Source organism: Hypanus sabinus, chromosome 7, assembly GCF_030144855.1.
Source record: "Hypanus sabinus isolate sHypSab1 chromosome 7, sHypSab1.hap1, whole genome shotgun sequence".
Taxonomy (NCBI): domain Eukaryota; kingdom Metazoa; phylum Chordata; class Chondrichthyes; order Myliobatiformes; family Dasyatidae; genus Hypanus; species Hypanus sabinus.
The window spans coordinates 172,621,151-172,636,176 of record NC_082712.1 but is presented as its reverse complement, the minus strand read 5'-3'; the positions used below and the strand labels follow the sequence as shown (position 1 = coordinate 172,636,176).

The window sequence follows — 15,026 nt, the reverse complement described above, 5'->3', positions numbered from 1 at the left end:
CTCAATTCCCTTTGTAATAAAGGCCAACATTCCATTAGCCTTCTTCACTGCCTGCTGCACTTGCTCATTCACCTTCAGTGACTGATGAACAAGGACTGCTAGATCTCTTTGTATTTCTCCCTTACCTAACTCTACACTGTTCAGATAATAATCTGCCTTCCTATTCTTACTCCCAAAGTGGATAACCTCACATTTATTCATATTAAACGTCATCTGCCAAGTATCTGCCCATTCACCCAGCCTATCCAAGTCACCCTGAATTCTCCTAACATCCTCATCACATGTCACACTGCCACCCAGCTTAGTATCATCAGCAAATTTGCTGATGTTATTCTCAATGCCTTCATCTAAATCGTTGACGTAAATTGTAAACAGCTGTAGTCCCAATACCGAGCCCTGTGGCACCCCACTAGTCACCACCTGCCATTCCTAGAAACACCCATTCACCGCTACCCTTTGCTTTCTATCTGCCAACCAGTTTTCTATCCATGTCAATGTCTTCCCCCCGATGCCCTGAGCTTTGATTTTACCCACCAATCTCCTATGTGGGACCTTATCAAATGCCTTCTGAAAATCGAGGTACACTACATCCACTGGATCTCCCCCATCTAACTTCTTGGTTACATCCTCGAAAAACTTCAACAGATTAGTCAAGCATGATTTACCCTTGGTAAATCCATGCTGGCTCGGCCCAATCCTATCACTGCTATCTAGATATGCCACTATTTCATCCTTAATAATGGACTCTAGCATCTTCCCCACCACCGACGTCAAGCTGACAGGTCGATAGTTCCGTTTTCTCCCTCCCTCCTTTCTTAAAAAGTGGGATAACATTAGCCATTCTCCAATCCTCAGGAACTGATCCTGAATCTAAGGAACATTGGAAAATGATTACCAATGCATCGGCCATTTCCAGGGCCACCTCCTTTAGTACCCTAGGATGCAGACCATCTGGATCAGGGGATTTGTCAGCCTTCAGTCCCATCAGTCTGCTCATCACCGTTTCCTTCCTAATGTCAATCTGTTTCATTTCCTCTGTTACCCTATGTCCTTGGCCCATCCATACATCTGGGAGATTGCTTGTGTCTTCATTAGTGAAAACAGCTCTGAAGTACTCATTAAATTCTTCTGCCATTTCTCTGTTTCCCATAACAATTTCACCCAATTCATTCTTCAAGGACCCAACAGTGTTCTTAACTATCTTCTTTCTCTTCACATACCTAAAAAAGCTTTTGCTATCTTCCTTTATATTCTTGGCTAGCTTGCATTCGTACCTCATTTTTTCTCCCCGTATTGCCTTTTTAGTTAAGTTCTGTTGTTCCTTAAAAACTTCCCAATCATCTGTCCTCCCACTCACCTTAGCTCTGTCATACTTTTTTTTTAATGCTATGCAATCTCTGACTTCCTTTGTCAACCACTGTGGCCCCTTCCCCCCCCCCCTTTGAATCCTTCCTTCTCTGGGGGATGAACTGATTGTGCATTATTCCCAAGAATACCTGCCATTGTTGTTCCACTGTCTTTTCTGCTAGGCTATCCGTCCAGTCAACTTTGGCCAGCTCCTCCCTCATGGCTCCATAGTTTCCCCTGTTCAACTGCAACACTGACACCTCCGAGCTGCCCTTATCCTTCTCAAATTGCAGATAAAAACTTACCATATTATGACCACTATCTCCTAATGGCTCCTTTACTGCAAGATCACTTATCAAATCCAGTTCATTACATAACACTAAATCTAGAATAGTCTTGTCCCTGGTCGGCTCTCGTACAAGCTGTTCCAAGAATGCATCCGGTAGGCACTCTACAAACTCCCTATCCTGTGGTCCAGCACCAACCTGATTCTCCCAGTTCACCCGCATGTTGAAATCCCCCATAACTACTGCGACATTACCTTTGCCACATGCCAATGTTAACTCCCTATTCAACTTGCACCCAATATCCATGCTACTGTTTGGTGGCCTGTAGACAACACCCATTTGGGTCCTTTTGCCCTTACTGTTCCTCAGTTCTATCCACACAGACTGTACTTCTCCTGACCCTATATCCCCCTATATCCCTCACCAACAGGGCCACCCCACCCCCTCTGCCCACATTTCTGCCCCTATGATAGCACGTATACCCTTGTACATTAATTTCCCAGGTCTGATCTCCACAGGGCATGTGCTGTTGCCCAGAAAATTGCCTAGAACTACATTATTTTGTTGTGGAAAATACACCCTGCATTATCTTTTTAATGAAACCAAATTAATTATTTCCAGGTCTCTTTGGTATATGTGACTAGGTATGTGTTATTTTGTTTGTTGTATTAGGACATTACTGTAATATGCAGTACCTTCATAGATGGATGGTTTAAAAATACATCATTTGATGAATAATTCATTGTTTCTCATAACACAAATTTAAAAATGCCATAAATGTGAAAATATATCCTCAGAGCTGAACCTTAAAATTGAGGAAGGGGTATAATAGTGTGGATGCAGTGAAGCATATGTGTAACATCTTCAAAGAATGGATGAAATCCTAGTAAAAACCTGGCAGTTAATATGCAAAGAGTGGTGATTTGGGATTGATTGATTGATTGAAGAGATGGAAACTATTGCTATCAATCTACTGACTCCCCCAACATTGCAAACTAAAAGCTGAAGCATTGGGTATGTCTGGTTACTCTTTAGTGCTTCTGTTTCCTGAGCAGGGTGAGACAGGGAAAAGTGCAAGAATCACTAGTACCTTGGAGTTGAAACACTCACTTGTTCTGATTATCTAGATAATTTATTTCAATTTGTCCATTATCTGACACAACAGTTAAATAACGCATATTTAATTCAGTTGGGGCAAAAATATTAAATGCTTATCCTGTTAAAAGTTGGTTCTGTCAAGAACACACTTGAGTCAAGTATGTACATCATACTTGAGTCAATCTCATGGATTTAACAAACTGATGATGATGTTCTATTGAACTTCACCGCCCCACCTGACATTAAAGTGGCAGACAATGAGAAGAAGGTTAATAAACACTGTGCTGCACCAGATTGTCATGGCTACACTGTTATCTCCCAAAATCCTTTGGGACCATGCTGATAAAGCCTCTTGATTGGCTGGAAGCTTTCACTGTCATTCTCTCCTGAAGGGGCCCTTTGCTCAGGAATAATCTGAAGGGAAATAATTTGATTCCATCAACAGCCTTGGTGCCTGTGACAGATCAAACACGACTCTCTCAGCAACTTTGATCTGCGCTTGTTGCTTACTCCATTAACATCTGGGTGCAATTTGTCAGGTAGCAATAGATGAACGCTAGTCAAAGGAGTTAATTAATGGAGTGTGTGCTGTTTGTAAGCATTATGTGAACGAGGAGGTTGGTTTGTTAATAAACCACCCACATCCTCAGATATGTTCGCAATACAGTTCATTTTAATTAGAGAAAGATAATTGATGAGTTTAAATTTGCTTGGCCTCCTTGATGTTTCATTGCTACATCACATAAAATACTGGGATTGTGAAATGAGCCCAGTAGAGATTGCACTTTTTGAGGAAGCTTAAACAAGCATCACTCCCCACTAACATCTTAACTACATTCTACAGAGGAGTGGTTGAGTGTGTGCTGACCTTTTGCATCACAACCTGGTACTCCAGCTGCAGTGCTGCCAACAAAAAAGCCTTGCAGAGGGTGGTTAGGGGAGCAGAGAAGGTTATTGGGGTCTCCCTACCTTCTGTCCAAGACCTCTTTCAGAGTTGATGCCTCCAGAAGACACAGTACATCATTAAAAACCCCTCACACCCTCTCCATGAACTGTTTCTTCTTCTGCCATCAGGTAAATGTTACAGGAGCATCAAAACTAAAACAACAAGGCTACTAAACAGCTTCCTCCCAGAGGCAGTCAGACTGCTAAATAGCTGCTCTACCTGACGCTGCTTTGGACACTTTTAACTTGCACTGGACACTTATAACTTGTTTTCAACTGACACCTGGCTGTTGTGTTTTTCTATTTATTGTTATGTTTATTATTTAGTGTTGTATTTGTTATGTTATGATTGCACTGCTCCTGGGAAATGCTGTCTCATTCTGTCCTGCAGAGCTGATGTACAGTTAGAATGACAATAAAGTTTTTGAATCTTGAAATACAATGTAAAAGGCTGTAATTCCTAATTTTCCATCATTTACTGCTTCAGATAGTAAAGGAAAATAGAAGACATATAATTGTTGATTTATCAAATTACAGGTTTAGCTCCTGGTAAGGTCACCTGTGATGGTATGGTCAAGGGGGAGGTTCCAGACAAGACCTCAATGGTTAATCTGGCAGGAAGTAATGACACATTCTGGCAGTGAAGGCAGAAAAAGGCTGTAGCTGTGAAGTTGTCTTGTACCTTTATGCCACTGGACCCTGATCCAATTTGTCGATGGCTGCCCATACAACAGCTTCTCCATGTTAAACCAAGGCACACAGGATCCTCCATTAAGTGGATCCACCTTAACATCCTGGATTAAGTCCTGTGTAAGATGTGGATCCTGGATCATCTCTACAGCCACCTGAGGCCCCACCAATAGACAACCCCTTTGGAGAACATCACACTTGACTCGAGTGACCTCACTTCCTAAAAAAAACAGATTTTGGCAAGCAGCAGGTAAATAAATGGATAACAAGTGATTAGTACTCGTATCTGAATGTCATTGTGGATTAAGAACAAGATGTGTAGTATCAGGGAAGGGTAATATCTCCACGGTCCAATATACAGTGACTCAATAGCTGGCAATATGATACTGTATGCAGGAAAGTTATGAGCCTGTGGTCCAATCAAGACGATAATTTGACAAGTACAACAGAATGTCTTTGCTTCCAAGTGTATAATGTTATCTAAACTCTGTTTAAATTAGCCTTGTAGTTCACCCTCCGAATCATCCTTTCACATTAGTAATGATTACTGTTGTGAGTTAAAATCATTGGGAACTCAATTGACCACCACTGTTCTTCAAAAACCTTTCTTCATAATTCATGCAGTGATAGAGTTCAGTAATATTTAGTAAATAATTAATAATTGAAATGTTGCTCTCAGCAATTAAATGACAAGCTGATATTAGATGAAATTTAAATCTGAATTAAAAAATGATGGAAATACTCATCAGTTCGGGCAGCATCTGAGAGAGAGAGAACAGTTCCCTTTACAGATCATTGAGATTCCACTACAGCTGGAGGCTAGGTCGTTGGGGGATTTAAGGAGTTTGTACATTCTCCCTGTGACTGGGTGAGTTTCCACCATGTGCTCTGGTTTCCTGTCTCATTCCAAAGACATACTGGTTAAGGTATTTAGTTGTGGGCATGCTGGACAAGCACCCGAGCACCAGAAGCATGAATTCTAAATCAGAATCAGATTTAGTATACACTGTGGTTTGTTGTTTTTTGACAACAGTACACAGCAATACATATTTTAAAGCTATAAATTATAACAAGAAATTATATAAAAATTAAGTTAAATAAGTACTGACTGTGTTGGTCATTGACGCAGAACAACACATTTCACTACTTTTTGATGTGCAAGTAACAGATAAAGCTAATCTTTATCTTTATGAAGACGAGAAAATCTGCAGATGCTGGAAATCCAAAGCAACACAGACAAAATGCTGGAGGAACTCAGCAGGTCAGGTAGCATCTGTGGAAAAGAATAAACAGTCAACATTTCAAGCTTAGATCCATCATCAGTTCTGGGACAAAAAGTCGAGAAGTTCGAGCAAGAAGATGGGGCAGGGGGAGGGTATAGTAGGATATATTCTGGAAAGATCAAGATGGTTATGGGAATTTGGCACACACAAAGCCTGTAGTAGGTTCAGTGCGATTGTAGTGAATGGTGCTTGAGGGGCTGCCCCTCCTCCTTTGTTTGTAATTGTTGATTCGTATTCAAATATTAATCATCACATAGATTCTAGCATTTCCCCAGCTACTATTGTCAAGCTAAACTGGCCTGCAGTTTCTCATTTATTCTCTTGTTGCTTTCTTAAATAGTGGGAGTTTTCCGATCAGTTGTTTGAATCTCTGGAAATTTAAAAGATGAAAACCAGTGCATTGTCTATCTTCATATATGATGCAGATCATTGTGTTCTGTGGATTTAATTCATTTCGGCCACTTTCTCCAGTGCTAACTTTTTATTTCTTTCAGTTCCTCATTGTCACTAGACTGCAGTTCTTCACAATTTCAACAAGTTTTATGTGTCTTCCTTGAACAAAATACATATTGCATTGCAAAGCCATTTCCTTTTCTCCATTTTATATATATATATATGTGTATGTATTTATATTTACATTCTTTATTGTTTTTCCCTAACACATTTTGCTTTCCTTTTATCAGTACTATTGGTCTGCCTTTGCAAAATTTAGAAATGTTCCTATCTTGTTACTTTGGACAACTTTTCCTTTGATCTAATCCTAATTTCTCCATCTCTCAAATTTAGTTACATTTACAATTAAATGTCAAGAGGGTATGAAACAATAGAAAATGCTGGGAATCCAGATTTTCTTTCTCGTTCATTAAAGTCAGTGACAATAAGCAATTGCTTGGTTTTGTTATATCATTCAGCAACAGCATCTGTTTTACAGTGCAGAAGAAAATGTATGAGGTGCAAATACAATCTGAATATTTTTGCAGGGGGAAGCGGAGAACATGAATTGGTAGAAGAGATCAAGTACACACCCAAAAGATCATATCCTCTTCGCAAATGCTGACTAATCTGTGTATTCTTAGTATTTCCTATTCTTATTTTCTTTGTATTTAATTGCATAAGTGGCAACTGGCGTGTCATCGCATTTACTCGCATTGCCTGATGACCTGTAAAATACATTCTGTAGTCAGGAAGATTAAAGGAAATGGCAGTTTAATTACAGAGAAGCATTAAGTCTTTTGTTCCAGATACTTAGGAACAACTCATCTCTCAAAGGATGCAACTTTAAATGCTAAAGGTTTGAATTATCCGAGGGCAAAATTTGTGTTTGGCTATTAATGATGGTCGTCAGCCTGAGTTGAGTATGCGAAGTTAGAACAAGTGGCAGCTGATGCTGTTGTAGACAGTTAATCAGATGACCAAAGACCCTGTTCCAAATTTGTACTTGTCCCACACTGGTCAGGTTTATTGTAACTGCACTTTGCATTGATATAACATGTTAATTGAAGAGCTAGGACCTACATTGTTGATACCCAGGTAACCAGAAACTCCTGCAAAAAATATCAGGTTTTGTTTTGAATACATTTTAGTTTCCTGATGATGGTAAGTGATACAATACCAACTGATCCTCTCTCAACAGTCGGGAAAATAACAATTTGTCTTCTTCTCATCTCTCTTGTGAAGTGCCTTGGTTTTTTCTCAAGTTATCGTGTGGCGTGTTGGCATAGTTTTGTGGGAAGGAATTACTACCACTATATTACGTAACAGAAACTAAGTGTAGAATGGAGAGAAACATTACTAAATACATTTATGAGCCACCTTTCTGAAGATTGTGATTAACACATTTTGGTAAATTAATTTAACTGTGAGGTTTTAATTTAGAATTGTTTTTTTTATCTGGAGTGGTAACTCTCAGGACTATTTTGTAACATTATTTCAGGATATACCTTACGTGAAATGCTAGAGTTTTGCTGTAGATCTGAGGTTCAGAGACAATAAAATCTGCTTCTGTTAGAACATAAAGGAGTACAGCATATATAGACCCTTTGGCCCACCTTGTCTTTGCCAACCACCATGTCAATCTAAACTAAACCCATTTGTCTGCATGTGGTCAGTGTCCTTCTGTTCCCTATCTGTTCATGTCTGTCTAAATAGCTGTTAAACATTGCTATCATATCTGTTTCTATCAGCTACTTTGGTAGAACATTCCAGGCGCATAACACTCTGTGTGTAAAAAAAAACTCCTGTTAACTTCTCTCTGTCTTACCTTCAACCTATTTTAATTATTTAAAATAAAGTGTAATGCAGTTAAACCAATGCCTTCAGAGATTTAATTTTCAGCTGTACCATGCACTCTAGAGTATCCCCCTCTCTCTCTCTGTCTCCAGTATTCTGACATCATTAACCTCTAAACCAGCCTTGTATTAACACTTACAGTAGGAAGTGATCTTGCCATCGAATTAAACTCGGGGGAGGTTACAACATCAGGATTGTTCAGGTTCACACCTAAGTATTAATTAACACGCTGCTTCTAATCGAAACTCTGTTTCGCATTTACTAAAAACTTAAGTGCTGACTATATTGTAAGTTTAAAGACTGATTTAAAATATACAATTAATGACCTATTATGTGTAATTTGCAAGTACTTTTTTGTCTATTTTAGCAAAATGCTATTGAAATACACCTGGACCTTATCAAAATGCATTTAAACATTTCATTTTTAGGTAGTACATGATTCGAAATAAGAAAGTAAGTGAATTAATTCAAAAAGATCCTTTTCAGTCTACAGATTAAGTACAATGTTGAGCTGCATTGTCATTCCCTACTGCAGGAATTATCCAGGAAATACGAATCTTCACAGGTGTGTGGCTCAAACATCATCCCTTTGATCAGGTTTAATGGACATGTGCTCTACTGAAAAGCAAAGGAGAAAGAATGACTTGCCAGAAGCATTTAAAATGAGGGAAAGTTTTGATTGGGTAATCCTACAGATATTGGGGCAGTCAATTGTACAGGTGACCGAGGTTCAATTCCCACCACTGCCTGTAAGAAGTTTTCCTCATGAATTCCTCCCAGTCCAAAGATGTACTGGTTAGTAGATCAATTGGTCGTTGTAAATTGTCCCATGATTACGCTGGGATTAATTTGGGGGTTTTCTGGGCTTGGAGAGATGGAAGGGCATATTCCACTCTGTATCTCAACTTTTTATTTATTATCTCCAAATATGGAAACCAAAATGAGAGGCCTTAAATTTAGAATAGCACTTCATCAAATTCATAAAATGCTGCCTTTCTCAAAGTGTGGTTAGAATGTGAGAAGAAGACCCACCACAAGGTCTGATTGAAATAAATAGGGTAAATGTGAAGAGGAAGATGATATGGGCATAAACACTAGCATGAGCAGTTGAACAATTTGGGGTTTAAAATAGCCTGGTGATGCCCAGCGGCTACTTACTGGCACCAAAAAAACCTGCTAAATACCTTATTGATAATGAACAATGCTAACAACACGAACTATGGAGAGATAAGCAAAGGGTGGTGCAGACGAGGCATGGTCATGGCAGGTGGAGTCGAGCGGAAGCACAGGAGAGGCATGGTTGTAGCAGGTGGAGTCAAGGCAAGGTCGTGGTATCCCCGAGAGTGAGGAAAGTCCTGATGTCTGATTGATTTATGCGCCAGGCCGAATTGGAAAGGTTGGGTACAGGCTGAATCATGGTGATGGGGTCCAGGCCCTAGTGTGGTCCAAGAGCGAGGAATAACCTGATGTTTGGACCTTTTAAGTACCAGGCCAGATTGCAACGGTCAGGGTGTCAGGATCAGAGGCAAGGGAAGGGCTGGTCCGTGCCATTTACTCAGCCCTACGTTGAACTTTAGTACTGGCCTGGCTTCTTGTCTGTGGTTTTGCAACATTTTCTTGGCATTGTAATGAACTTTGGCTGTTGCCTGCTCCAACTGCAGTGATGCCTGACTTTGTATCTTTTGTAAAACTCCAGTTCTGAATGCTATTTGCTTACTTTTATTGTTTTAATGATTTGTTTTTTTCCTCTCTCTCTCTCTCTCTCTCTCTGCTTTGGGTGTTTGACAGTCTTTCATTAATGGGTTCTTTTGAGGTTTCTTTGTGGCTGCCAGTAAGGAGATGAATCTCAAGGTTGTATAATGTGTAGATACTTTGAATTTGGTTTGCAGCATGCAACCAGTGTGAGAAATAAAATTTAAAAACATGTCAAACTGAATGGAAATCAATCACTTTGAATTGTTAGAATCATACTTGCAGCATTTGTGCATGATCAACTATGTTCCTTGTTATCTTTCAGAGGTGGCCCTAACACAGAGGTGGCCAGTTGATGCTCAAGTTCCTTTGGAAGACATGGATTGGATTGAAGGTAAAGATTAATATCAGGGCTGGCTTGGTTCAGTTGGTTGCAGTTATTCCTCAGCAGGGTTCAGTAGGCTGAAGGGTGGGAGAAGAGGGAATGGACAAAAATGTGTAGGGTTGGGGGAAACTGAAAAGAACTATAGGATTGATTGGTGGAGGTTGCAGCAATAGGAGGGACCAAAGATCATTATGAATGGGATTTAAGATGATGGCATTAGCATTTTAGACATGATCTTCTTTTCATTTTCCTCAGCAAGTTGACATTTATTTCTCTCAGCTTACGCATTCAGATGGAAGTTAGAATTTATAGAAAGTAGGAAGATTGACTGCCAGCAAAAGGAGATTTGTAATAGCACAACTTAAATTTTACAGTGACACGGGCAATTTCCAGAGCAGAGGCAGCACTTGGGCAGAGATCAAAGTACATGATCCCCTGGGTGTGCTGGTCTCCTCCAAAAATCCAAAGACATACTGGGTGCTAGGGTAACTGGTCATTGTAAATTGTCCCATGATTAGGCTAGAAATAAAGCGGGTTTGCTGGGGTGGAGTGACTGGAAGGGCCTATTCTGCACTGTATTTCTAAATAAATAAATGGTAGTACTGGCTAAGGAGTTAATTTTGGTAATAACCACACTAAAGTTGTGAATGTAGATTCTAAAGTCTCAGTAAAGATTGTGTGGGTTAAACAAAGTACTACAATTCAGATGAACTCCTAGAACAAACACCTTTTTAAGAACATAATTCAGATTTTCAATCTAACTTGCCCTCTCCCCTTCAGATCTACAACTTGAAAGATATCACCAATTCTCATCTACCGACCCTGAACTGAATCACTACGTCCTTAACCATGCTTTCAAGCCTGAGGCCCTGAGTTCTGGCATCCCAAAACCTCTGTACCTCCACAGCTCCTTTCTCTTCCTTCAAACTGCTTTTAAAACCTCCTCTAACCAAGCCTTTGAACATATTATTTAAACCCCTCCAGCTTGGAACATTTTATTACATTTAAGACATTGAAATAGTACAAGGGCTATTAATTGTTTTAAGAAATGATACATATTAATGTACTTCATGAATGATTATTATGAATATTTTCTTTTTAAGCTGACCAAAGCTACACCTACAGTTGCCGATGTGGTGGTGAATATATTCTTCCTGTAGAAGAGGCAGAAGAAAACTTGTTTCTCATCTGTTGCAATACCTGTTCCCTCAGCATCGAGATCTTGAACAGAAGTTGAAATCTTTCAATTACACTTTTCTTTTTAATTATTTATTTGGAAGATAATTAGGTCACATTGTTTTCAGTAGCCATAGAAGAATGGGAACTAGGAATGCAAACTGTGGGTAAATGAACTACTCAGCTGCCTAGTCCAGTCACGTTTTAAATGGTTCATTCAGTCAAATCAAAAACAGATTGCAAGATTCAATACAACAGCAGCTTAATAAAGCCAAATTGGTCAATATGTAGTTTCATGGCAAGTATGTGACTTGCCCTGCCAAACAGAATTATTGGAGCAGCCATTTATGTTCAGTTTTTTTAATTTATGGAGAACAACATGAACTCATCTTGCAAAGGAGGATCAGAAAGAGTTGAAAAGGGCTTGAGGCTCCTGTAGGCACGAGTATTTCTGCCTGCGTCATCCACTCCTCTTCTCATCAACTCCAAGGTCAAGACCAGAATGCTGAAATTGTGTTTAACTATAGAATTTGATATTAATTAAAATTTGGGTGATTTTTATTTGTTTGTCTTATTCCTTTCAAAATATTTATGTTTTTATTAATATAGGTTTAAGCAGCATGCTTTCCAAAAAGAAAATCGCAAGTCAAATGAAAACTCACGGTAAAGCTTCCTGGTTGGAAAGTTTTTGGATGTTCAAGCCAGGTCCTAATTACCATTGAACAGGTGGATTAAAACAATCACAAGTTTTGTTTCAGCATTATTCATAAATTATTGAACTGAAGATCGGATCGATCTGGTTTCAATGTGATGTGTTCATGAGGTGACACTCATCGCTGCCTTTCCCCTCACTGTGTTTCTTTGTTTTCTCTTGTGACCACCTGGAGTATGACACTGTTGTTGGCTCAGTCTAAATCTAGCTGACAGTGTGTCCATCTAAAGCTCCTTTGGCATCAATTGATACCCTCATCCACATGATTAGAGTAAAATTCACTGCAACTGTGTGAGACTATCTGACAATTGGTTTAAAAGGAGGAACTAAGAAAATACAAATGTTTAAATATTTTATTGAAAAGCAACAAGATTTGGCAAAATACCAATACAAAGTATGGTCGTTTCTAACTAGTATAAACAAAAGAACCATCCAAAGCCATGTCTGTCTCTTGTCTACCAGACTAATCCATGTGCAATCCTACATCAGGTTGACTCTGCCATAGCACTTCTCTCGAATATTTGTACATCAGCTTCCAGCTGAGCAGTACTGCATGAATGATTTGCAGCGTTCCACTACAAATTCTTTTAGCGACTGAGTATATTGCTGTTTCTAGTTGGAGCTTCATCCATAACATTTTCAGGAATCTATCATGAGAGTTAATCCAGCATTTGTTCTGCAAGATTGCTTCAGCTGGCAGCAGCACTGTTAAAGGAAGCAATTGTACCAGGAAATGAAGTGAAGTCAGTGCCAGAGCTAATTCATAGCAGTCCACTAATTTAGGAATGGATTGAAGTAGCCCACTTGACTCAGCTGTTTTCTCTGTATGATCTCTTCTACTACAGTTAGGCTTTGAAAAGTGAATGTTCCACTTACAAGATAACATTATGTTGCTGAATTGTGACATTTTTAGTACGCCACTTCTAATATAAAAGATGAAGGGGCTTCAATCTAAAGTATCAGCAGTTTCCCTTTCCACTGATCCTACCTGACCTGAGTTTTTTTTCCAGCATTTTCTGCTATTTCAGATTTCCAACATCTCCAGATGTTATTTAATTTTCATTCTGCAGCAGATTTAGTAGTTTATAAATAAATCAATTGAATTTTAAAAAAATAATATATATGTTGCCAGGCATAAAAATGAGAAAAAAAGAACCAAATTGATGAAAAGGTTTCACAAGTATAAGGGAATACTCTACTATAGCAAGGAATGTACACTGGAAGCAAGAAACGATTAAGGCATTTCACACAGTCAATCATCACACTATATGTAATAGACTATTCCTAACAGCCATTGTTTTCAGAACGCTGCTGTCTTAAAAAGCAGGAGCACTTTTAATGTGACCACAAAGTTCAGATGTCACTAAGCCAGAAGCCCACCAGCTTGGACCAATTATACAAAGAACATAAACTCAAATTGCTCCTCTGCTGTGAATTTGAGTCCAGTTTAAAAAATGAATTCAGGAAATAAACTTAACAGGATGCCTGAAGACCTCGAAATTTAATTTTTAAAAATCCAGTTCCTTAGAGCCATTTTTGCTTGCCTTGTACTAATCTGATATGTATCAGCCTTGACATCAGTAGAACTAGTTTTTCAGCTGTGCTTTTCAAAGGGTAAATAACTTACTGCACACCTGTTATTTTCACCGTTGCCCTTGAAATGTGGGGAAGAGATGAGACATACAAAAACTCTTCCAGGTACCAACATTGGACACTTTAGTTCTGTCCTGAAGTTATTAATGAAATGTGAAAATCCATGATTTAAAAAAAATGTTTTTTAGGTTTTAATTCTGGTTCTGACAGTCAATAAAAGACAGCATAAGTGTAATCCACATACATATTGGCTCATCTGCAAGACCCTACATCTCCTTTGATGAATTAATTTCACTTCTGAACATTAAGTGTATTTGGAACTGTATACAATAGATCACATCAACATGTTACATGTATGGGTGGTTCATGAAAGAAATAGGAAAACAAGGTAAATTATACAAACAGCAAACTTTCTACCATCTATTCTAACTGTCTATACTCGGCATCATAATTGATCCAACAAACAAAACCTTGCTCCAGCACTAATTGATGATGTTCACTATTCTCACTTCTGTTCACTGTTCCACTAGATTTGAGAACCTTGCTGTGTGTGTGACTTCATTTTTCTTCCAATTCTTATTTCTCCTCTTCTGTAAACTAACATTATAAACATTTCAAAGTATAGCACCTTGTTTAAAAAAATAACTTTATTCATCCACAAACCATTTGTGAAGTCGATGCAAAACATCTCGGGTTGAGTTGCATTTAAAATAGAAATACATGACTTGGAACTAGTCCGTTGCAGTATGCTTCCTTTATCGGTTGGAAGTTTGATTGGGACTTTTTCGCAGGAAACCAAACTCATGTGGAGGCCAAATCTATAAAACACAATCTATATTAGTATAATGACACACTGTATATTATTATTCATCAGTTTAGTATTGCTCCTTCACGATTACCTACACTCAGTGTGCTACTTTGTTTGTTATACCTATACACTTGCTCATTAATCAGCCAATCATGTGGCAGCAACTCAATGCATGAGAGCATGTAGCTATGGTCAACAGGTTCAGTTGTTGTTCAGACCAAACATAACAGGGAAGAAACGTGATCTAAGTGACTTGGACTGGACTGATGGTTGGTACCAAATGAAGTGGTTTGAGTATCTCCAGAATCTGCCGATCTCCTGGGATTTTCACGTACAACAGTCTCTAGAGTTTACAGAGAATGGTGCAAAAAACTAAAAACATCCAATGAGCAACAGTTTGCTGGGCAAAAACGCCTTCTTAATGGGACAAGTCAGAGGAGAATGCCCAGACTGGTTCAAGCTGTCAGGAAGGTGACAGTAACTCAAATAACCACGCATTACAACAGAGGTGCGCAGAAGAGCATCTCTGAATGCTCAGAAGGCATTTGATAAGGTCCCACATAGGAGATTGATGGGTAAAATCAAAGCTCATGGCATTGGGGGGGAAGACACTGACATGGATAGAAAACTGGTTGGCAGATAGAAAGCAAAGGGTAGCAGTGAATGGGTGTTTCTAGGAATGGCAGGTGGTGACTAGTGGGGTGCCACAGGGCTCGGTATT

General features: G+C 39.0%; 2 protein-coding genes across 13 annotated transcripts in view; one reads left to right on the top strand and one right to left on the bottom strand.

The window, feature by feature from the left end:
- The window catches only part of dnajc24 (DnaJ (Hsp40) homolog, subfamily C, member 24), a 53,787-nt gene extending 42,016 nt beyond the window's left edge, over positions 1-11,771 (top strand). For all 4 annotated transcript variants that reach the window (XM_059976127.1, XM_059976126.1, XM_059976129.1 and 1 more), the window contains 2 exons: positions 9,957-10,025; positions 11,120-11,771. In XM_059976127.1, coding sequence (XP_059832110.1) covers positions 9,957-10,025; positions 11,120-11,253 — 203 coding nt within the window. In that variant the 3' untranslated portion in view covers positions 11,254-11,771. The remainder of the gene's footprint in view (positions 1-9,956; positions 10,026-11,119) is intronic.
- immp1l (inner mitochondrial membrane peptidase subunit 1) overlaps positions 1-15,026 on the bottom strand; it is a 143,733-nt gene that overhangs the window by 14,929 nt on the left and 113,778 nt on the right. For 7 of the 9 annotated variants that reach the window (XR_009513363.1, XR_009513367.1, XR_009513364.1 and 4 more), the window contains 2 exons: positions 14,161-14,315; positions 4,360-4,587 (listed from right to left, as the gene is read on the bottom strand). Coding sequence is in view for 1 of the 9 variants with exons in the window: in XM_059976124.1 (XP_059832107.1) it covers positions 14,253-14,315 (63 nt within the window). In the remaining 8 variants the exon portion in view is untranslated. Of the gene's footprint in view, positions 1-4,359; positions 4,588-14,126; positions 14,316-15,026 lie in introns of those variants that run through there. The other 2 variants (XR_009513365.1, XM_059976124.1) reach the window with 2 other exon arrangements.